Below are 25251 nucleotides of genomic sequence, written 5' to 3' on the forward strand. Positions count from 1 at the left end.
CTGCCATCTGTTTTCCTGCCAACACATATATTTGTGCATTTCAAAGAAGCTACGTTTATATTATATATAAGATAAAATAGAACAGAAAATAGGAGCAACCAAAAGTTTTTAAGTGGATTTTTAAATCATTTGTTCATTGACAATAGTCTGATATTTTTTATTTTCACAATAAGCTGGTAACTTATCACAAATCAGAGTTTTTGAAAAGCAAGTTGTTTTGTTCTTCTGTACATAAATTACAGGCCACAAAGTTGAGATTCGCATAGAAGTCTCCAAAGGAAGACATTTGATACGATCTTATTTTACTTCACAAATTTTGCATTATTTTGCATTATTATTTAAACAACATTCTTTATTGCTTTCAGAAAACCATATACTTACATGTGAACCTGGGTTCATTGAAGTTGTGCATTAAATATTTAAATTCTTACAATAGCTTGGTAGTAATTGTTTGTTTGTTTGTTTAGAATAAACTCATAACAAAAGGATAAAATTTGAAGATTTCTGTAGAATAAAAGTATTTTTAATTAAAAATACATATTTAATTTATTTTTAATTTATTTCAATTAAAATCACATTGGATTACTTCCCCACTTTTTTAGATAATTTCTGTGTTTAGGTCTTTGTGTTCTTTTTGGTATTCTTTCCTCAACACATGACAGATTGAACTGCCCACCTTCTAGTTGGCAATTATCTAAATCTCTAACTCATGCAAACACCAGCAACTGAGATTTTACAGGCACTTCTTCCTGTTAAAAAGAAGGTATTTCAGGCGGAAGTGTTGGTATCTGTTGCAGTTTGTGAGATTACGAAGCAGTAAGTGCTAATTAAAGCTTTATTTATATTCAAAAAGAAATATGCAGTCCTAAGTGCCTTCATCTGTAATGTAACAAAGTTTATAGTAAACACTGCTAATCCAGTGTGCTTAGAAGTGATATTTTTGGAGATAAAATTTCAGATACTTGTGGCTGCTCATCTGTTACAAGTAGATTAGTAATGTTTTGGGAATGAAGGTCGTGTTCATTCTGCCTTCCACTTCTCTCAGCACTTAAATTTTTCTTGTCTTGTCTCATCTGCCTAAAATATTTACTGTTCTTTGTCTTCAGTATCAGTATCTCTTGGCCGAAATAATTTCAATGAATCAAATTTAACACACATTTCTGTCATTGTTGAGGCCAGTCCTTGCTTGGTGCAAATAGGTCCAGCAGTCATTTAGGATGTGGAAACTTTGTGCTGAAACCCTGTTCCTGGACACTTATGCATTGACTGGTCTCTGCTTTGGTGATTTGCTCTCTATCCAGTTTTTCTTATCTACTGACTATCCAGCCTGTATATCTTATTATACAAATACCGTACTTTACAACCAGCTTGCAGTATTTGAACACATCAGTGATTCATTGCAGACTGATATTAACTATTGTCTTCATTTTATACCAACCCAGTCTCAAACAGATTTTCAGGCTGTATGTCTTCTGTCCAACCTTTCAGAGGCCAATAATAATGAACTATGATGGTCCAAGGAATCTGTAGCAGAGTAGGCAGATACGATTCAAAGCTAATGAGTTCGTACTAATGTGGTCTGAAGGTGAATAATCACATGTCTCCATGAGCTGAAGCTTTGAGACATATCTCATAGTCTGACCTAATATGAACCATAAAATATTGTTAGGAAAGGAGGGGGACACCTTCTTCACAGCTTAGAGATGTTCAGAGATTTCTCAGACAACTACTACTTGAGAGCCCAGGAGCGCAACTATGCCTAAATTGTTAATAGGTTTTGAACCCTGTGCTTTGAGCTGAGCTAACACCACCTGTAGATAAAACTGCCACAGCCTTTGGCAATTCCTGCACTTTATCCAACAGTGAATCTTGAGCACGTTTTAGGAAAACAAAGACATTGCATTATTCAGAGATGACACAAAGAGTTGAAGAGTATTATATGACTGTAAATCAAACTAAAAAAAAAATAACAAAATTGTTTAAAAAAGGAAAAAAATTCTAAGAAAATGTTCATTTTGCTATATTCAGCAAAAGCAGTAGGAAGAAGCATGTTGGTGGGTATGTCAGTACAAGTACAAATTTTTAAACCACTGAAAGGTCCTTTGTGTCTCTGATTTCTGCAGCATGATTTTTTTTAACACTCTGACCTCAGAAAAACTTAGTAAATCATGAAGTGCTGGCTGGTCATTGAATTCCCCTTGCTCTTTTGTATATAGTGCAGTATTATTGGCACCATTTGGATCTATCCTTCAAACTTAAGGCACACTTAGTGAATGTCTGTACTAATGTCTTTTAAATTCAAGTAACATGGTTAACATCATGTCCTGGCTTGAGAGTGAGGAAATACGGATATATCTTATACTCAGTGGAATCTTATACTTTAAAGCACATAGCACTTGCTAAAACTGCTTCCTTCAAGAACAGGATTTGGTTCACACTACTCTCTAGGAACTCAGTGGAACTACTGATACGTTTAAAATAAGCATTTACAAAAATGTTCTGTTGGATCACATCTTGAGGGTGGTAAAATACAAGAATGTATTTTCCAATCTCTTGCAGGAGCTCAACTCCTGCAATGGCAGGAGCCTGAGCAAGACAATTTTTTTTATTTTTTTTTTTTTTTTCCCACTGCAGCCTCATCATGTCTTGCTTCCTCCCCTCTTCTTGATCCTAGCCAGGCTTTTAGAGACATCTCAGGAGCTAGTGATGCTGTTCCCCACCCACCAGAAACCTAAGTGGATGCCCTGCAATGCGAGAATTGCTTAGCTAATCTGAATTGCCAGAGGAAGAAAAAGCTTAAAGCTTTTTGGTTTTTAAGATTCTTTCTTGCATCTTCGTAATTGTTTGGTTTTAATTAGTCCACAAAGTTTATCTGTCATGCCTTTGAACAGAACACACACATGCAGAGCTTATTTTTCCTATTGGCTTAAGGCTGCTAATTTTGACACCTTTGTAATAAATCTGTTGGCTAGATGCAAAGCTCCAGGCTTGGCAGGACTTCAGGAAATCAAGAGGGGAGGTAGCAATTCTTGTAAGAACATGAGTTCCAAAGGCGATAGATTAACAAGAATAATTTCCAACTGAGCTAACCAATTTAAAAGTAGCAAATGCATGAAAAAGGAAGCTGGAAAGGAAGTACATTACCAGAGAAGTGTTACTCCTTGTGAGGTGAATTTCAGCACATTAAACCATCTTTCTGATTGCCTTTAATATTTATGATACAGCCCTGAAGGGCCAAATACAGTCCTTGGAAATACTACATAGTACCCTTATAGTTACAAAGCGAAAGAGAGAAAGAGAGAGAGAGAGGAAGGAAGGAAAGAAAGAAAGAGAGAGAGAGAGAGAGAGAGAGAGAGAGAGAAAGATTTCTCCTAATAAATCCAGAGGGGACGAATATTTATGACTAAATTTGTCGTGCTTAATTTTACAGCACAGGCCCAATAAGCTTCAAAGTTTGTAAATGAAAATAAAAAGGCATCTCCTACAGCTAAGAGACTACTGTTGGTGATAAGAACATTTCTCTTAAAGGACTGAATTCATGGTTCCTGCTGGAGTAGCATTGTCCTTAAAGATGTCAGTTTGAAAAACCTGGGGCATAAATAGCATGTAGAACCTAAATACATCAGTTATTTGGAGCCAAAGAGGACAGATAAATGTCATTCAATCCATTCTTCATATGCTCAGTGGAAGAAGAAAAGCTCCTAAACAGACACTTAAATTGAGCTTCCTATAATTTAAAACATTCTTCTAAGTGCCACTCCTCCCACTCAACTCCTTCTCCTTTTTTTTTTCTAACAGTCTATTACTACATTTTTTTCATATTCTTTCTCATAATGCTCATTATTTTGAACAACTTCTGTCGTAGTATTCCATTTCCCTCAAAGAAAAAAATGGAAAATGTCTAAATATTTTAGAAATATATTAATTTCTTAAATGTAGCTAAATGGAATTAGTGTACCTTTAGTGTATCCTTTCACCTACATAACTGAAGCATGTGGGATCATAGGATCAATAGAAGGACACCTACTCTTCAGAAGGATAATTCAGTTTTCAAGTGACCCTCTATGATGTTTTTCTTTCTCTGTTAACTAAGGGGAATTTGGGCAAGTGTGCTCATATCTTGGAAACCTATAGTAAAAGAGATTTAAAGAAAAAAAAATCCTTTCTGTGGAGAAAGAAATGATGTTTCCATAACAAAGATTATTGAAATAATATGACTGTTTTTCCCTGGAATGCATATATCTGTGTACTATATAAACAAAACAACACAGTACTTACATCTCTGGAACAGAGGAACAGATGATGAATATATTTTTTCTTCCTTTCTCTTCCTTTCTTCCTTTCTTTTTCTCCCTCTCCCTCTCCCTCTCCCTCTCCTCTTTTTAAATCTATCCAGAATGTTCTGTATTATTTTTGAGTTTGTAAACAATTCTTGAAGAACCATTGATTGCAAAAATTAGCATTACAGAGAACAAGAAATAACATGATATAACATATGCTTCACAGCATTCCAGCTGTGGAGCTGTTCTGAGAACATTGCAAACAGATTTGGGTATAATTAGGAGTTTTTAATTGCTCATTGCTGAGCTGAGAAGTGACTACTCTAGCTACTTATAAAAAGGTTGTCCTGCACTTCATATCATGTGTTAGAACTGCTCTTATTTTTTTAGTAATTTAGTCTTCATTTTCTTTTTACTAGAATGATATGGGAGGTCAGCGGAGCCTAATAAACAAGTGGACTACTTTTCTGAAAGCCAGGCTTGTGTGCTCAATACCTGGTCCTGAAGGAGCAGACACACATTTTGATGAGCTGCGTAAGTTGAGTTATCTTTAATGGCTTATTTTGTCATCAGCTTTGCTTGGTTTTGTTTGTTTGTTTGTTTATTTGTTGGTTGGTCGTTTTTGTTTTTCTTTTTAGAGAAGTACCACATCTAATTCTGATTTTACTAAATTTCCAAGTAGTTCCCCAAGATGGAAAGTATATTACTTATTATAATAATATTATAATTCTATATAAAAAAACACACTACCTGCAAATGGGCAAATGTCAGAAGATTAGTACAAATTCACGTGGCAGAAATTAGACAAAAATAAATATTTGTTATATTTTTACAAATCTTCAAATTATAACTGATAAATGTAGAAATATTCAATGGATGTTTAATAAAAAATAAATAAATATGTTCCCATTACAGAAGATATATTCCTGCTTTCTACCAGAGATGAGAGAAATCCTCTTGTATATGGAGTCTTCACTACAACAAGGTACGTATTAGGAATATGTTTACCTCTGGAAACAAATGCAGAAGACCTTAATTGGGGATAGATTAATTATTTAATGAATATCTCAGCTGTTTATTTTATTGAGGTGCTTTATGTAATATTGTCAGGAAGGAAATTATTATTTTGTTTCTGTAACATTTGAATTAAGTGTAAATAATAAGGATAAGTAATATACTGCACAGTGCAATTACAAAGAAAAATTGCCAAGACACTCCTTAACTAAGAAGCAGCCACTACTGTGGCTCCATAGAATATATAATCACAAAAAAATATTTAGAATTGAATTGAATGTAGCACAATTAATGACATAGCACATGAAGTAGCTGAAATACATGCCACTCAACAACCTGGGATGGTGTTCTTTGGGAAAGTGAGTTCTTATCTATTTATTTATTTATTTATAGAAAAATACCTAGGAAAAAAATAAAATAATAATAATAAAAAAGCAATAAATGTTTATTTCTAACTCTTTGATTATCTGGTAAATGCAATTTTAATTCTCAGGCACGTCACCTGTGTTATCCTTAAAATACAGACTTACAGAAGTGAACATAATTTAAAGTCCTTCATCTATAGAAAATTCTAAACTTAATAGTTAATAAATGGTATCTGGAGCCTGCTGAACACTAGAAAAAATGACAGTCTATGAAGTGATCCGAAAGGCTAACAAGTTCAGGTTTCACCTGAGCAAAGCTTTACATTGTAATGACAGTGACATTAAATATCTGTACTTATCAGACCTGTCCACATTGTCTGTTATTTAGCACCACTTATATCAGCTCTCAGGTGCAGGATTGATCGAAAACCCATCTCACTCAGTGGAATTAATGAATTCACTGGATGAGGTGTGCACTGAAGATGTGCTTATCAGTCTGTCTTCTTTTTGCAGCTCCGTCTTCAAGGGCTCTGCAGTTTGTGTGTACAGCATGGCAGATATCAGAGCTGTTTTCAATGGTCCCTATGCTCACAAAGAGAGTGTGGATCATCGATGGGTGCAGTATGAAGGTCGTATCCCATATCCCAGACCTGGTACAGTAAGTGTCTCCTTAATTACATACTTCTATTTTTACTCAAAGGCAATCATACTTTTCTCCCCTCCATGGACTGTCAATTTATATTTTCCACTCAGGATGTTTCAAATTATCCTCACAACCCTTTCTCTTCTGTTGAGAGCTCAGACTTCTACCTACCCTTTTTCTGTTTATATATATAAATATACATTTTCCATTTCTCTGAGATTGTGTCCAGATTGTCTATTTCCTGATTGTCTCCTATTGTGGTCTCCTACTGTCCAGCTGAATTTCCATCTGTTGGGATCACCTCTGAGGCACCAACACTTTATAGAAAGCCAAAAACATTTCTTTATGGAGGAATAAATTATGATGGGGTATTTTATTTGGAGTCTTGTATTTCTGTTAACTTTGTGTTTGTTAAAATCCCATTCCTTGAGATATGGTCATTGATTCTATTATGTGTGTTTGGGCATGTGTTGTGTTTTGAAATAAAATAGAGTTAGTTGCTACGGATTTTGTGTGACGGAAGACAAGTAATAGGAAGAAAAGTGAAGTTTAATGTCTGGAAAAATCTAAATCCAAATCTGTTAGACTCGAGATGTAACAATCAGATCAAAAATGTTGAAAGTTGAATACTAGTAAATAATTTCTGTACTTCTGTCTTGATACTAAATTTGGAAAAGCATGGACCTATGTTACAGCTGAGGAGGAAAAGGATATGTCTAAAAAAAATGCATTTACTTTTAAAACATCAGCAAAACTTTGAGCAACTCTTGTTACAATCACTGTAAAAGAGCAGTGATTTAAGAATATGACAGATACTGTCCAGGACAGCTTTACATTATATTGGTCTGGTATTCATTGAACTAGCCTACTGCTGCATAAATCTAGCCAAATGCTGAGCTACTGAGGTTGGACTGCTGCTCGTACCTTGCCTAGAAGCCACCTGGTTGTCTCTACACTATTTCTCTGACATCTGCATTGGTGTAACCGTTGCTTCAAGCTGTATTATCTTGCTTATTTACCTTTTTTTTTCACACCCTTTCTTGTATCTTTGTGTTTTCTTCATCATCCTTCCAGTGGATCCAACTTCTTGGTCCATTCCCTTGCTCCCTGTTGCACTTGGTCATCCTTAGCTTCAGCAGGTCATGCCATGTGCTCTGATGATCTCCTCTCAGAGCTGCAGGCGGGTGGGGAAGGAAGGCTTTCCATAAAGAGTAAGGCAGCTCCAGCCTAAGATCTGCGCTGCTGGAGCAAATAAGCTCCTAATTTAGACACCGCAGGCTTACACATCTCTCTCCCATGCAGAATATATGGTGCCCCCAGAAAAGAAGATTACATTTAATTCTTTTATTATTATTATTTTAGCATGCGCAACTCCATTACTGGTTAAGAAGTGCAGATGTGTTTAGTTTTAAGTACAAAAATGGTGCCAGTGAGAACAATAGCTGGTCCCATGGTATCTAAAGAGATTAAAATAACTCTCTTGAAAACCTCGCAGTGCCCCATAAGGATGAACACTCTGCACAGATAGACGGGTCATAAGCTCATTGCATTTTTGAGTGTATTAGCCATCACATGGTTGAGCTGGGATTCGCAAGGAAGGAAACATGTCATGCTGAAGCATGTCAATGCTGATCTTTATCGCTGATTCGAATATCCATGCTCAAAAGTATTTTAAAAGTTGGAAAGTTTAATGTAAATGGATATTTTCCACGAGCAGCCCCTTAACTCTCTAACTGCTTCCTTTAAACACCTGATAACGGCTGTGAGAAAATAGTCTCGTAAAAATCCTTAGGAACTCTGTACCCAGTGGATTTCTGTAGGAGTTTGTCTGACCAGGAGCTGAGAAGGGAAGTGGATTTTACTGAAGAAAGTTCTCTGAAGAGAGATATCTGTAATATTTACTATGTAGATAAGGTAAACATATTGCTGCATACTTATTTATCATTAGTCTTACTGAGCTGGAATAGGCTTGGATTACAACATACTTCAGGCTTGGTAGTTTAAGATAGCGTACCCAAATAAGAGGTGGATTCACGCCATGCTCTCATCCTGAAGTGGAGTACTCCAGACTTCTGGATCTGAGCAGATTTAGGGTGGGATCTGAAAGGGCAGCGCAGTGCTCAAGGGCAAGGAAAAGAAGCAGCACATTACATGCCCACAGAATGCTGCAGTGTGTCTGTATGCTGAAATGTTCTTTTATAAAGATTAATTTCACCATTTCTTGCCAACTATGGGGTGATTCAGGAATGAGCAGAACAAAGCCAAAGAGGGATAATCTGTCCAGTTTTTAGAGTTACTAGAGCATTTTTGAAATTTAAGCTCTACTTAAGTGTTGCATAAAGCTTAGCATAGCCAAAACTGCCCTATTTTATATTTCTAATATTTTAAGTTATTGGCAAAGTCTAAAAATGGCAGTACTAGGAAATGCATTTCCTTTGATGTTTGGCTTTGCAAGAGGCATTGACTTCCTTTTCAGCATTTACACAGAAGCTAGGGACTGCTTACCCTAACTTAACTTTTTGCTCAGCTGCCTTTATCTCCTAAGTAAATAAAGCTGTTCACTATAGGGGCTGTGACCACTTTGATATTGAAATTCTGACAAAATGCTTCCTGTGGCAATTTGTGTTGGAGATAAACTCCCAGCACGACCATGACATCATGCCTTGGCAATGCTGAGCATCATGAGGGCGATGCAGTGGGGTCTGCCTGCCCTCTGGCGTCCTGCGAGACCCTGGCCAGGCTGACTCGTGATCAGATGCTGCAAAGCATGCAGCAATTCTACTCCAATTTCTCCCAGCAGTGTTAAAGAGCAAGTGGAAATGGTGAAAATTAAATGGAAGCAAGGCTTGAAATCTATTTCAGTTTGGAAGATAAAAAAAAAAAAAAAAAGGGGAGACAGAGAGAGAGAGAGACAAAAGAATCAAGCAGCTGGCAGTCTGGTACAAAGGGCTATTTGAACACCAAGAAAGCTTTTGCTTTTTCTTCTTTAGATGCCTCAAAATTGGACTTGCATATCTGCAGCTGTCCCCAAATAACAAGTCCAGTTTTCTTGCAGTCTTTTAGGGTTTCACCCAGGAAATTATCCTTTGATAAAGAAATCATCAAGGACTTTCTTTAAAATGTGTTCTGTGTTCTGAACCGGAGTTTTCATAACACCCTCCTAGTAATCACAGAAGATGTTCAATCTTTTAAATAAGATTTTCAGTGAATTAGAAGAAAGCAGCAGTTCTAGCCTATTTATATAACTGTAACTGCTGTACCAAGACCAGATTTTGAGAGGAACATCAATGTTTAAAGATGCAGATTAACACATAGTCTGGTATGTCATAGTGCCTAGGTATTTAATTGCTATTCAAGGCAAGACTGAGTACAATGGATCTAGATTTCTGGATCAGCAAAGTAAGAATCTTGCAGTTTAATTGACTTCTTAGCTACAAGAAGCAGCCCAGTACAGAAGCTATTGCTTTTCTCCATTTGTGGTGTTATATCTCACCTCTTTCCACTCCAGATCTGAATACCAATATATGCTTCTGAGCTTCTATATTCTTTGTTGTTCTCTCTCTCTTTTTAAAAAAGAAAGTTCCTTTACCCTCAGATCTTTCTGTGATCTTCCTCAATTTTTCTTGTCTTTCTCAGTTGCTTTTTCTTCCTTTCTTTAGTGAAATCCCTTTATTTCTTCTGCTAATCCAGTGCAAAGGCTCATCAAGATGTGGTGTCCATCCCATTGGGACTTGGCTGAGCCACAAAGAAATACTGTCTGCCAAAAGCCTCCCCCTGTCCTCACGTCTGGTTAATTTTCCTGCTTTAATAAGCGTGTTCATAAAACACTGAAGGTTGCACAGGTTTCCTTTGTTATTTTTAGACTTATCTTTCTCCTTCACCTGATCTTTTATGGGATAGACTGCATTCTTTGCTTCTCCAATTCCTCTCTCCTTTGATCTCACCACTGTAAATGGGGCTGCTTAATTAAGTGAAATGTTTCACTTTATAGGTTTATTTTCCTGAGAAAGCCTCCTCCACCTCCTCCTCCGTACCAACATGTTCTCCCCAACATGAATCACTTCTCAATTCATAGCAGCCTTTCAAAAGGCTGTGAACCCAGTCACCTTTCCAGTGTGCTGAGGTCGGCAGAAAATTGCAAAGTGCCACCTACAAAGTCAAGTTCAGTCACCTAGCTGGTCTCAGATGGTTAACCTCACATTAATGTTCTCTTATGTCAGCCTTTGCTATCAGCAACACAGGTGTGTTAAATGGAAAAGCAATACAAGGAGTTCAAGACAAACATTAGAACAAACCCCATACATCGAGTGGAATACAGTCTCTAGCTAAAAATAAAAAAAAAATAAAAAAAAATCATGTTAGGGATTATTAATTAATTTATTTATTTATTTTGTGCATATTTAGGGGGATGGAGTGAGATTAGATGTTGATCTCATTTAAAATTTGGCTGTTTCTGTGTCCAGCAGAACCTGACTCAATCTCCTCTCCCCTGTCTTCTTTCAGGCTTAAGCTGCAAGGCTGTTGTGAACATCTTTACAGGATGGACAGGCACATTATGTCCATCCTCTAGAGAAACACTAAAGTTTTAGAGGGGCATGTCCAAATGCAAAATGTTTTGTGAAGCTCTGATCAGACTACAGAGAAAAAGCCACACAGTCTTTATGACACTCAGGAGCTCAAGTGCCTTCTCCAGAATGGATTAGTGCTGAGTCTCCAGCAGCACATAAATGCTTAAGCCCCAGGAGTCATCTCTTGGCTGCCATCTAAATCACAGAATATCCTAAACTATAAGTACCCAATATTCTAAGGTTCTTCTGGGCATCATACCAGTTCCTCAGTGCTACATCTCAGTGGCTCATTCCTCAGACTCTGCATTTCTCATTAAACTTATATGCACATAAAATTCAATTTGTTGGGTGGGTGGAGGATCCTCTTTTAACACAGAAGTGACTAGCTGAAGGTATTTCTTCTGTTTCTCTGCTTTTTGCTTGATGGTTAACTGATAACAAAACTCATTTGGAGTCTGGAAGGCTCTACGTTGCACTGCAGGAGAATGCTGCTTATATGGCCATATTAACTCCTTCGTAGTTAAACATTAATTAGCTGAGATCATAAGCAAAAAGGACAGTGTCAGCATCAGCGCCTGGCTGCAGTTAGTACATTCCCTCTGAGGGAGGGTCTGGTTCTCTACTTCCTGCTGCATATAATATAAAATAGAAAGCTTTTCAGTGGAAAACAGATCTTCTCCATTCCTGGTTAACATCCGAGCAATATTCTTTCTACTCTTGGCTAAGCTGAGACCTAATTATCCCATGAAAAGTGAAAACACTTTCAAACAGGAAGGAGGGGGGAGCTCCCAGAATGGCTCTGGTCCATGTGTCTAGAACAAATGGACACCTCCACCAGAAGGGAAGCCCAGGCTAAGGCATCAAATTCCCCAAAATGAGAGAGATTTAAGAAGTATTCCATTCCTTTATGTTTCACACTGGCTACTTGAGATGATCCCAAGAGAGTGCCTTACTGGTATGGTGCTTAGTTCTGCTTGTGAAAAGCATGAAAGTTTTCAGCCTGGAACTGAAAAATCTCCCCAGCAGATGCCTACTTCAGTCAGTGTTATGAAGTCCCTGTTGTGCACCTAACCTATGTGTGTTTGAATCCCATTGTTAAGTGGGTCTAAGGGTAAATGTGACAAGTCTCGTTTAAAATGGGGTTTTTGACATGCTTGAAATCGAAACTCTTGTAGTTCACAGGGAGCATCATTCTGTTTAAAAATTGTCAGCAGATAACAGCACTGCTGAATTAAAGATACATAATTAAAAGGATTTTTTTTTTTTTACATACCTTAAATCTAGATTCCCAAATAATTGTCACAGTTTTAATAGGTGTTAGATCCAGCAGCTCTTACTGACTTCACTGGCTGGTGTAAAGCACTATGCATTTTGGCAAATTGGATGTTTATTTAGGAGCCTAACTTCTGGCACCAGCTTTTAAAAATCTTGGCCAGGGTTCCCATATAATGTTAACACAGTCACACCATATATCTTAGTATTGTGTGAGATCTACACATCCAGCACTCTACTAAGTTGTAAATTTAATAAGATGAGAGGAAAAAAAAAAAAAGAGAGAGAGAGATGTGCAGTATTGCTAACTTAGAGCCTACTTGCTTTTACTTGAGAAAGATTAGCCTTAATTTACCACTTCATGATTGCATTTGGATACAAATAACAGATGAGGGAATAAAAAGGTATTTTTTCAGATCACCTGGGCTTAGGACTTGGTCCAGGTTGATTAGAGTCAAAGTGAGCTCATACTGAAGACACTGGAAAAGCTTTAAGTTGCTACTGAATTGATTCTTTAAAAGTTCATATAGCAGTTTATACAGTGTTTGAATAGAGATGTTCTTAACAATTCTAACTCTGTTTCTGTTTTGGAGGCTTGTTTTTGTCTTTTACTTTTCATTTCTGAACATGTACATTTAGACAAAGATACCATTTGTGACAGTGAACACCTAAGCAACTTTGAAGAATAAATTACATAGTGAATATATTTCCTGCAAGAGTCCTATCTAGCAGTACTAATTTTACTAATTTAATTTTTCTTGACTTCATCTATCTAAAAGAAAAGTATCTAATTTGAGCTAGTTGTTTAGACTTCTCTATCAGAAGGAAAGAGACAGTCACCTCCTTTCTGCAGTTCAAACACAGCTAATATAATTTAGGTCAGGCGAGATGAATCCCATGTCTGTTGCAAAAGTAGAAGCCGATGAGATAGCACAATGATGGTACTCTAAGAACTTTTATGGAGTCAGACTCTCTTGTAGTCCACATGAAACAACCCTGGCAGTGTATTCCTGTGACATTTGATATAAATGCAAATATCTTATTGTCTCCAGTGGAAGATGTCACATATCTGAAACAGCATCTGGTGTTGCTGATGTGAATAAATGTGAACCGGGCAGAGAACACTGATATCATTATCACATGTGACATACACCAGGATATGAACTCACATTTTCAGAGGTGAAAGGCTGCTTCACTCACCTACTTGGCCATAAAGCCTTTATCTCTGTGCATCCTATTGATTGCAATGAAAGGAAGCACAAACCTACAGGAATTGTTCTGTAATGATGGGTGGACACAGCTTCAAACAGCTGCCCGAGGACTTTGCCAAAGGGTGGCCCAAATGATTTTTTCATTCCCTTGTTCCATCCATCATGCCACAGTTAGTGATGCCTCTGGAAATAGCTCCCTTGGCCAAGCATAACAGGGTTACACCTGCCCAGCTGCTCCTGGTGGTCATGCTGTCTTAGGATGGGATCCAAAGCCTACTGAAATAATTGGAAAAGTTCCTATTGACTCAAGTGGATCTTTGGATCAGACCCTTAGTTCTTGTTTCTACTAAATTAGCTCTGCAAACTGGCAAAGATTTCCCTATATTATACATGGTAGGGTTTAAGTCTTTGGTAATACTTCAACAGCTTTATAGTTCCATATTGGTAGACATTTTATCCTAGTGTTTTTAGTAAGTGATGTCATTGTTCTCATCTTCCTCTGTTGATTATTTTTTGGCAAAAATTTAGGACATTTTTAAGACCTGTGGGTCTACTCCTTTTTTTTTTTTTTTTTTTCAAATAGAAATGGACTTCTGAGATTGAGCTATGAACAGGTGAGCAATCGGCAAAGTTCCATAAGATGTGACCTGTAACTCAGAGTTAGTGGGTGATAGTATGAACCACAGAAAATGTACATGTAAGGGAAATCAACCTCTAGTACTCAGTGAGGGGGAAAGTGAATTACTGCGTGGTTGGGGATGCAAAGAATAATGAATTTCTTTCCGGTTCTACATAGAGTAAATTGATGTAAAGGTGGATAAAGAACATGGGTTTCTTTGTATTGATTCCAAAAAACTTTGATTCAGCCCCTGCAAAGATAAATATACTTTTAAAATCAATAGAGCTTTTGGAGTTCTGGCATAAGTGAAATGCCATTTTCCTTCCCTTTCCCTTTCCCTTTCCCTTTCCCTTTCCCTTTCCCTTTCCCTTTCCCTTTCCCTTTCCCTTTCCCTTTCCCTTTCCCTTTCCCTTTCCCTTTCCCTTTCCCTTTCCCTTTCCCTTTCCCTTTCCCTTTCCCTTTCCCTTTCCCTTTCCCTTTCCCTTTCCCTTTCCCTTTTTTCTTTCCTTTCCTTTCCATCAAACCCTTATTTTTGTCTCTTTTGCTGCGTAATACAAAATCATATATTTCTTTGTGATATTATTAAACTGATATTGCTGTCTTCAAAAACCAAGCTAACTACAGCCCACCTTAAAGGTATAACCTTGCAAAGCCTTTAATTTCTGAAAGCACAGCAGAAAACAGAACAAGGGAAAGTCTACTCAGAGAGTGAATTTCTTATGGAAAAGCTAGCATAAGACCCCTAGGGATAACTCACTGCAACATATATTTCTAAATGAACTTTTTTTTTTTTTAGTAGGATTTTCCTCTTTTTCTTCTTTTCTACCTGTATTAAACTGGGTTTGCAAGGAATGTCCTTTGAGCAAGTATCAGAGTACAATAATGTAAATCTAGTTTTGTTCTCGTCAGTTCATTCACAGACATACTTTAAATCGTATATTGAGAAAAAATGTTTGAATATGTGATGGATCATATCTTAATTCATAGACTTATTGACTACGGAGAAATTTACAAAAGCTATTAGATGATTCAGGAGCCTAAGCACTATTCCTGTCTAGAATCCCATTTCAGTAAAACCAACACTTCTGCTGAGCTCTCCCCTGCTGCCCCAGGGTGTGTTGTGTGCATCCCACAGCCCAGGCAGAGAGCGGGCAGTGGAAACCCAAGGAAGGGAATGTTCCAGGCTGGCCCTGAGCCTGTGGGGACAGCTTTGCTGCTAGTAGCTAAAGTTGCATGGCTGTGAGAAGGCAGTTCGCCAGCAATGGAGGAGGGACAGGCTCAGCTCTTGGCACTGTATGTATTGTTCTTAATGTGAATGTTTTGGATAATATCAAACTTTACGTATTGGAACAAATGCTAACAGCAAGACCTTAACTGGCACCATAGACAGAATACATGTCAAGCTGGAGATGTGGGAATGCAATCTAAAGTTTTTGTAGAAATTAGTTCTGAAGGATTGTAGTGCAACTTCATGACAAATCTTAACTTTTTTCCAGCACACTACAAAAAACATTATTTCATCACATTGCTTTCTTCACAGGCTATGTTATGGCTCCATCTGGCAGGAAATAAAGGGATTACTTAGTGTTAAAAAAGCAGAAATTGGCAGTTCATATGTAAAAATGTGTATTTATATATAAAAATGTGTCATTCCAATGTAACACTGGAATAGTGTTTCCAGCTCATCTTATTAGTATTCAGGATTAGTACCACCACAGTAACACATCTAGGTGTCTCCAGCTTCAAAAGAGAAGCTTTCTCAGATTCAAATTAGAGACTAAATTTAAAGCAAGGGATGACAATGAGATAAGGACAGCCATGGGAAGGAAATCAGATGGGCATGAGAGATGATGGGTCACCAATACGATTGGCCCTGAAAGCAAATATTCCAGGGCTCACCTGGAAAAGCATGGAAGGGAAAGACTGGAAGGTGGTTGAGGAGGTAGGGTTATGGGCCTAAGAGAGGTGGGGGCTAAACCCATCAGTAAACAGAATATCCTGGGGAGGTATCTAAGGGGGGTGGAGGGTGGGATGTTCACATTAGCAGTGGTCTGGACCTGAAAAGGAAGAGACAACATTGTTCAAAACCAGAGAAAAAGATGCTGTAGCAGCCAAGCTGTCAGCCTGAACAAGAGTTTCCGCTATGTAGAAGAGTAAGAAAAGTCACTTCTGAGAAATAATGAGCTGCAGGGATCATCTGGCATCTGGAGAATCTGCTTTTATTACAAGAAAAATAAATGTGAAGCGTAGGATGTTCAGTTCACCAAAAAGTTGTGGCCTCTGTTTACAGGCCATATACAGGGTATTTCAGTCTAGAAAAATTAGCACGATTAAAGCACTTGTTAGCGGCCTTCTTCCACAGTAGCTCTGGGAGTAATTCCCAAGAGAAATCAAGCCTTAGTCAAATGTGGGGGCATGCTGGTGGGGCTCTTACCAACTTCTGGCTCGCTGCACCTGTAAGACAAAAGCTCAGCCTCAGTAAGAGGAGCAGCCACCCATTTCTGATCATACCAGAGCAGGGAGCTGGCAACAGTATTTCTGCTTACATCCCTCTCGTTTCTTTTTGTACTTTATTCTTCTCTCCTCTGCTATGCACAGATGAAGTATTCTGTGATTTTGCTGAAGGAAATACTAAAAGAAGAAAGTCTTCAACCAGTGAATAAATAGATCCTGCATTTTAAATACTTGAGATTATCCTACTTAGACAGCAGAGGGCACTCTAGACTTGCTGTTGAAAGTCACACAGTAAAACTATTTATTCAGCATGTAGCAAATTTAACTGCATATAGCTATCTGTGCCTTGAAATGGAGAGCTAGACTGCATGATAGGTCATTCAGTTCTTCCTTCACCCCAGACTCGATTTCCTTGTCTTGTAGAATAGCCAAAGTGATAATACTCCCATGAGTGGGGCAGGGAATGAGGAGGTGAAATTCTTTGCAGATGTACCGATCTTATCATGAGAACGTTTCTGGTTTATAGCAGTGCTTTTGAAAAATGAAGTAATGGTGTCCAAATGCTTCTTTTGGATGAGAAGAAGAACTGAGCAACCTGATTTCTGACTGGCTTCACAAGCGTTTTAATAGAAAACCCGATTTCTAATAGAATATAGGTTTAATCTGTGACTTATTTAAATAAGACCAAATTTCTAAAGTGATCTCTACTGATGGCATCTATTATAGTATTATATACAAGTAGTTCCTAAATATTTTTTTTAAATAGGTATTTTCCTACATTTGTGGATTGTTTATAACTAAATTTTGCTGTCTCTACTATATGATGTGAAAAAATGTTAAAATGCACCACAGGCTTGGATGAACTGCTTGAATGTTAGTAACAATGATGTATTCTAATTACTGGTGATAGTGGTGTGGATGTTAAGGCATATCTCCTACTCTCTTTAGGAACGCTGCAAGATGAAGAAACAGAAAGGATTTTGGACGGTTTTAAAAGACATTTGGCGATAAAATTCAAAAATTATACATAGTTTTAAAGTAGTTTGTGTTTGCAGATTTGTTAGTGCAATAAATATTAATTATTAGCATTTGATTCAACATCAAACATCTTTTTTCTAACGTTGTCTTTTTTTTTTTCTTGCTGTCTTATAAAAACAATTCATCTCTCCTCTAACTTCTAATTTAAGTTATCAAAACTCTGACTAAGAAAGAAGAAAAACCTATAGGAGTTTTTTCTTCAAAGCTTGCATATATCTATAGGTAGGTAGGTGCACGTGTGGGCATATAACTAACAGGAACTGAAGATTTATAATTCTGAGTAGCAGTAAAAAATAGTGAGATGAAACAAATTAGCAAGTTTTAGGTGATTTTAAAAGATAAAGGAGAATATGCAGGATAAAGAAAAATGAAGATGAAGGGAAATCACTTTTGAAGAGAGATAAAAATTAAAAGAGGAGAGGTGAGAGTAGAGAAATAAGGAAGAAAGCTGCCCTTTGAAGAACTGGAGTAGCACATGCTGGAAGTGAATACAGAGCTTCCCAGTGTGCTTCCACACTTTCAAAACATCACAAAGCTTTCTAAATTGTAAGTCAAATTACCATCCAACTGGTAAATGTGACTTACAAATGGATATAGCTGATGTGCTAGCAGCTATTCTTTGCATTGGTGTGCGTTTATATAAATACAAAGCAAAAGAGCAGAGACCAAAATTTCACTGTAAAGAAATAATTGACTGAATTTACACTCCTATTTAGTCATCTAGGGAAGTGTTCTGCTTTTCAAGGTAGCTGAGGAGCTGGATAGAGCCCTTGAGATTTCAAAATGGACAGAATGTCTTTCCCAATAAGCAGAAAAACCTGCAGATTTCAGGTATTTCTTTCACAATATTCATCTCAACTTCTTGGTCTTTCTTTTTCTTTCAGTGTCCAAGCAAAACCTACGATCCACTCATAAAATCTACAAGAGACTTTCCTGATGAAGTCATTAGCTTTATAAAACGCCATCCTCTGATGTACAAATCCGTTTACCCGGTGACGGGAGGACCAGTATTCACTCGGATCAACGTGGACTATCGGCTGACGCAGATTGTGGTGGATCATGTCATGGCAGAGGATGGGCAATATGATGTTATTTTCCTAGGAACAGGTATGACTGGACTTCCACTATCATTTTGCACAAGCCCCACCCTTTAAAAATGCTTTTAGTCCAGCAGGTCTCAAATAAACGTGTTGATTAACATCTTTTCCCTAATCACACAGCTTCAGGAAGCATTAGATGCCCCCAGTTCTGTGCCAGGCTTTCAAAAAAAATGCTAAGATTGGATGAATTTGTCATCTCAAGAGATTTCTTCTGAGATTAAGATTTTAATGCCTCTTGGTACCTAGGTGATAACCCAGTTAAGGATCAGAGTACCTGGACTTTCCTACCCTCCAAGCGTCATTCACTACCTGTCTTTATGTTATGTGGCTCCAGTTCCTGTTGGCAGCACATCAATAGGCAATTAAAAGTGGAATAAATAAATAAATAAATAAATAAAAGGAGTAATTCCTGTTATCAAAAGTGACATGGTACTTACTTCAACATTACACCTCGTGACGTTGAAAAGCTAAGAAAGATTTCACATTGAGCCTAAGGCAACAATTCCACTTCAATAAATTTAAAGATATTACCGTGCAACATGAATAGCTCCAAACAAGAGAGCCAGGATTGAAAAGAGAGAGGCTAAACTAACTTGTTAGGGAAGAAACCTGCTTTGCAGTCTTTTTGTCAGTAATTATGTACGTATTTACATTTTTATGATAGCTTAAGGAAAAATTCTGGTTTTACCATAGTAATTAAATTCAAAATCACTGAATAGATCACCCGACAGCATGGCATGCTAAGAATTATTATCATCCCTATTCATAACATTTCTAAAGTATAATCCCTCATCTTATTCCACAGAAATTTCTTATTCTTAATCCACAGTTTGAAGTTTCCTCTGTTGTAATAGCTCTTATAAAGCACTTTGCACCAGAAGATCTGAATGCTTTACTAAGGCAGCCATTGCCATTATCCCCATCTCACTGTGGGTGAAACTGAGGTACACAGAGGGGAAAAGATTTATCTGAGGATGTGCATGAGCTTTGGAGAAACTAAATCTTTGTTCGAATCCTACTCGTTGTTGGGTTGTGCAGCATTTTGTCTGGACTATAAGCAAATTTAAAGTCATATAGTTTGATAGCTACGCATACCCTGAAGTGATCTGGGGACAGGTGTGAATTGTCACAGAACATTGCCTTTTAAAATGTGTGGGTTTTCTCAACCTTCAGGAGGTTCCCAGCTGCACTATCACATACACAAGTTCAGAGAGAGCCTCTCTCTGTGCATTTATATCTTTCAGCTCAATCCACTTCACAACTCTGTCTTCCAAAAAAGAAGGCGTGAGACTCCCCTACAACTCAGTACAACCAGTGTGCAGTGGTGTCAAATGGAAAAGTGCATTTTCATAGAAAAGAACATTAATATGGCATTTGCTCCCTGGCTGCCTGGGGAGGCTAGGAATAAAATTTACCCATGATGACAGAAAATCCTTGTTGCTTTCTGAATGCAATCTTTAATATAGTCATTGGCAAATGAAAGTGAACAAATTCAGGCTGTGAGCTGCATAAGATTTGAGAGTACCCATTAAAGCCTGCTTTTCCAGCGATACTACTGAAGAAAAATAATGTAAAACAGGCTATAAGAAAAGATGGGTTATAGCTAAAATATACAAGATATTCTTTCAGTGATTGCAGAGGATGCCTTTAGATGTTTATTATCCTCTGATACAAAATCTTTCATGGGAATAAAATTATACTGAGAGACCAGCAACCAGAATATTGCCATGTTACCTGTCACTATCCAGCACTGGTGCTAACTCTTCAGAGTAATTCATTTGGTTTGGAGGTGTCCAGGCGCACAGGTACCGTGCAGTCACTAGGTGGCACTCCATAACATGCAGATACTTTTTTATCATGCTTTCGTTAAAAATGAGTTTTCTTCTCCAGAGGCATGTGTTTTTGTTCCATTTTATCTTCTAAACTTGTCCTATGGAAAAAAAACAAAAAAAATCTAAACACAAATATAAAATTTCAAATAGCACATAAAGAAACTGAATACAAGCATACCAAATAACCTATGAGATTTTTTTAGCAGCAGATCAGAAACTTACTCTGTGTTTGAATGTATGTAACCATGTTATTGTAGAATTTAGAAAGACAGGCACATGCAACCATGCTGCAGGTCTTTTAACATACACAGGCTTTGGAAATTATATCCAAAACAAAACAAATGTCTAATATATAAGGCAAACTGAAATACTCTTAACTTTGATTGGTAATATGATCTTCTGTAGTTTGGAAAAACAAAGAAAATCACATTCTTTCCATTACAATGTATTATTTTCCATTATTTCAAAATGATGGATAACGCTTAGCACTAAGCTGTGCTGTGTCATTTCCACAATGAATATTCCAGCACCCAACTCACTTCCATGCGCAATTTTTAAGTTTTTTTTTTTTTTCCAAGGCCAGTAAAGATTCGCAATGTGTAATGGTCTGAAACAATCTATTTTTTTTTTTTTCACAGATGAAGAATTCAGGTTGAAATTAATGAACAGAGAAAATTAAAAATAAATAAAATAAATAAATAAATCTCAAGATAACATAAAGAAAGAAATTTTGCACTGTTTAAACATTTTTTTCTAATGTTGAATGGAGATTTTGTGCAAAAATCTCCCTAAAATGAAAAGACAAATGAAAAAAAATGTATTATGTAATATCCCACATTAAAATGAACCCTACTTCTGATTAAGAAGTTGTGCTGATGAAAATTAATCCTATTAATAAATAAATAAATAAATAAATAAAATAGGTTTCTACCAGTTTGGCCCCCTAAACTGGGTCTGTTTAGGGTCAGATGGGTCCCAATTCCAGCTCAAGGAAACATGCAGAAAGATCCAGCTGGGATCATGAATGTGCTTGCGCTTATGAGTGTTTGTATGTGTGTGTATTTGTGTAGCAGCAGTGCTAGACCACCCCTGTTGAGCACAATCTACAATTGCGTTGGCTCTGCCATATGGCAAAACCAAACATATTTTATAGAGTTATGTAGGTAGTGATAGATGCAGGTAAGGATAGATGCCATTTGAAGGCTACATCCTTGATGCATTAGGTTTATTTTCAGTGCACAGTTTTTATTTTTTATTTATTTTTTATTTATTTTTTATTTATTTTATTTTCTAGCCTAAGTTTACAGCGTCATTTTTAAAAATGTATATATAAAAGTTGATATGAAGTAAGAAATGGAGTAGCTGAGATGTAACAGTGGGGTTTACTTGGTGAACATTTGTTTCAGATGTAGGCACAGTCCTGAAGGTTGTGAGTATTACAAAGGAGAAGTGGACTAAGGAGGAGGTGGTCCTGGAAGAGCTGCAGATATACAAGGTAAGAATTAACAGACACTATTTCTATTATTGAGGGAACTTTAAGGCCCAAACTGGCCTTGTCTGTCTGGTTGTTTGCTTGTTGGAACTAGTTCAAGTTTTCAGAGGGACACTACGTAAATTTTTAAATGTCTTGGTATTCTTTGATGACTTAATTGGAAAAAATAAAATCAAACAGGCCATGATTTTTCAGACTCATAGGAAGTCCCATTTTTCCTGCCTTGTTCTAGTCTGCAATCTTATTATGAGAACAAATTATTTATTATTATTGTATTTTTAATGCTGATTTTCCAGTTGTCTCAGCTTTGTGATTATTCTTTATATAATTATAATTTACAAACCGAACAAACAAAAAAATCCACAGATGTAGAGAAGTTCTTCAAAATAAAACACCTTAGCAATTGAGAACTGAAAGAAAATAAAGCAAGTTTTGTTTATCATTGTGTTTTAATCTTTTGGAGTGGGTTGACTCAGTGTTTTTGGCCATTTTGATTTGGTTATTCTGGCTGAGAAGAAAAGTCACCAGAGTCCTGAGAACACCATTAACTTCTTCATAAATAGAACTTGTAAAAAAAAAAAAAAAGAAAAGAAAAAAAAAAAACCTCCTTTCTGTTGCACAGGCATAATTTCTGATTAACCTCATTGCTGGTGAGGAAGCTTACACAGACATTCCATTCCAGTAGGAAAATAGAGATGTGCTTTTCCTGCTGATTTTCTTTTCCATTTTGCAGTTTCTTCTTCATTCTTTGCATTCTCACTTTCCTTCCTTTTCACCTTCACCTATATAGCTCTTCTTCAGTTTTCACCTTGCTTTTTCATTAGAGTTTATCTGTGTCCCTGGCGTTTTGATTATGTTCCCGCATATTCTTTCTCTTATGTGCTGCATGAGGTCTCAGCCAAAATTTCTGTCCATGCTAAAGAAATGATTTTGAGTCTTAGAGGCTGCGTTTTCCAAGCATGAGGACAGAATATTTAAAAATTATTTTTGTAATGCTTTTTGATATGTCACGTGTATGATAAAACTTTGATTTAAAAGTTCTCCATGCCTTCTTCTAACTGTCTCGGACACCGATTATAAATATTGCTCTGAAAATACCAAGATTACTCAGTGGCCTGCCAAGTAATCAGGAGTTTCAGCATGCGCACTAATTTGCTGCATTCTTAAAATATAATGTCAAGGGCGAATGTACCGTATCATATTTAAAACAAAACAAAATAAAAGGTTATTTTTTTTTTCTAGTCAGCAGACATTCCTTCACGTTTTTATTGGTAACATTTATTTTACCTCTATGGTTTTGAATCCAGAAAATTAAAGGGGGTGAGGGGCTGAAAAAACATCTCTTATTTCCTAGAACCATATTAACATTAAACAGTAGGCTTAGATTAATTATCTTCTATTAGGAGATAGATAATACTCAGAGCTTTGTCCTGTTCTTACATCAGTCACCGGCAAAAAATTCACTGTCTTTCACAGAAGTGAAATGCATCCTAGGGCACAAGATCTGCCTTTGTATCCCTTAAATGCCATCTAAACCTTGCAAGTAGTGTTTAATAAGAACTTAACTTGATGCAAAGGCTCATTGCCAGTCCCCAGGTCAGGATAGACTGCAAACTCTAAGAATTAAAACCAGTCACCTTGTAAGCAGCAGGGAAAAATTATGGGAGGTATTTTTGTAAGCAAGAATTTAGTGTATTGTTTGTCTTTGTTTTGTTTTAATATTAGTTTAAACCACATAAATTAATCTGTAATTTAATTTACCTTTTGGGTATGTTAGTGTCTGTTCTCATTTTATTAACAAAAGGGAATGTGTAAACTAATGCACTTTCCTAATTTATTTTTTAGCACCCTTCATTTATCTCGACTATGGAGATTTCTCAGAAGCAGGTAATCACAAGCTCATTTAATTACTGCAGGATATAGGGTACACCGAACAGTTAGTTTGTAATTTTCAGGTGGCGCCTGTTACTTATTGGCCAAAGTTTCCATGGATAACTCTTAAAATGGATCTGGAAAGAAGGGGATATGTTTGAACTTGTTTCCCTGCCTAATTTACATTTGCTTACAAACAGTAATTTGTGTACCCAAGCTGGTAATTATTCATGGAAACAAATCTTCAGTCTTATGGTCGTGGGATTTGTGAATGAAGTCAATGCACATTCATTTTCCGGACACTAGAAATACTTGGCTCTCTACAATCTAGCAATAAATTATTATTATTGTTGTTATTTTTTATGTATTAGTAGTCAGGAGAGCTCAGGGCCTCATTGTGCTGAATGTTGTGCACGCACAGCCTGCACACTGGCCCCCCTCCTCTTAGTTCACTGTCTAAATCTGGGTGGTCCCCTCCTGGCAGGGGCTGGTCCCAGTTGGCACTCCCCCTATGGGAAAGGGTTTCAGGGCAGCTCCGAGCTCTGTGATGGATCCGTGCAGGCTCGGGAGGCAGCGTGACACCAGAGCCACCCCTTCCGTCCCCATGGAGGTGGCCGGAGCAGCTCCAGTAGAACATGCCAAATACAGGAGGTATTTTGTTGTTCAGGCACGCACAGCACAGCTGGGTCCCATCTCCCCCCCAAAAAGGTGGCAAGCCAGCTGGAAGTGCTGCATGAGCCAGCTCTGGCTCAACAGCAAGCACTTGGACCACCCTTGTCTCAACAAGCAATCCACTCACCCACTGGGGAAAGGGGAGTAATATTATCCTCATACTACTTGAAGATCAGAAGCAGAAGATGATGTTTTATTCACACAAGGTCATCACTAGTTCCCAGATTCATAACGTCATGGCTATCCAGCCCCTTATTTTTAAACGTGTTAATAAACCCTCCTCGCCGTAGATTGCTTCTGGTTTTTTTGACGCAACACAAAGCCAAAAGTGTAAGGGTGTTGAATGCTGGTGTCTTTCCAGGACGGCAGTCCCCTTTCCATCAGGGATTAGTGGGGAATGGCCAGTTCACACTGAGCCCTGAGAAACAGCTTACAGTAAAGGAGGAATTCTCCCTCTTTTTTTCAAAAATCTGGGACAAGGTTGAAAGTCTGCAAGTGTGGCACTGAGGAAGGGAACTTTTTAACCGGGCTACTTGGAGAAAGATCCTAATTCATTCGCTTTGCCTGATTTGCAGCAGCAATTGTACATTGGTTCCAGGGATGGATTGGTTCAGCTCTCTCTGCACAGATGTCACACGTATGGGAAGGCTTGTGCAGACTGCTGCCTTGCCAGAGACCCATACTGTGCCTGGGATGGAAACTCCTGTTCCAGATACGCCCCCACTTCTAAAAGGTAAGAAAAAAAAAAATACCATGTGCTGCAAAAGATCTTGCTGCTTGCAAGAATTTAAGAGGTTCCCAATAAGAATGTGTCACCTT

At 37.4% G+C, this 25251-nt stretch overlaps 1 protein-coding gene across 4 annotated transcripts in view; it reads left to right on the plus strand.

Annotated features, from left to right (window-relative positions):
- The window catches only part of SEMA3D (semaphorin 3D), a 148483-nt gene that overhangs the window by 101398 nt on the left and 21834 nt on the right, over positions 1 to 25251 (plus strand). For 3 of the 4 annotated variants that reach the window (XM_083815279.1, XM_083815280.1, XM_083815278.1), the window contains 7 exons: positions 4700 to 4814; positions 5196 to 5265; positions 6173 to 6317; positions 18349 to 18571; positions 21803 to 21891; positions 23734 to 23775; positions 25008 to 25165. In XM_083815279.1, coding sequence (XP_083671405.1) covers positions 4700 to 4814; positions 5196 to 5265; positions 6173 to 6317; positions 18349 to 18571; positions 21803 to 21891; positions 23734 to 23775; positions 25008 to 25165 — 842 coding nt within the window. The remainder of the gene's footprint in view (positions 1 to 4699; positions 4815 to 5195; positions 5266 to 6172; positions 6318 to 18348; positions 18572 to 21802; positions 21892 to 23733; positions 23776 to 25007; positions 25166 to 25251) is intronic. The other variant, XM_083815281.1, reaches the window with a different exon arrangement.

Source organism: Anser anser (genome assembly GCF_964211835.1).
Source record: "Anser anser genome assembly, chromosome: 1".
Lineage (NCBI taxonomy): Eukaryota > Metazoa > Chordata > Aves > Anseriformes > Anatidae > Anser > Anser anser.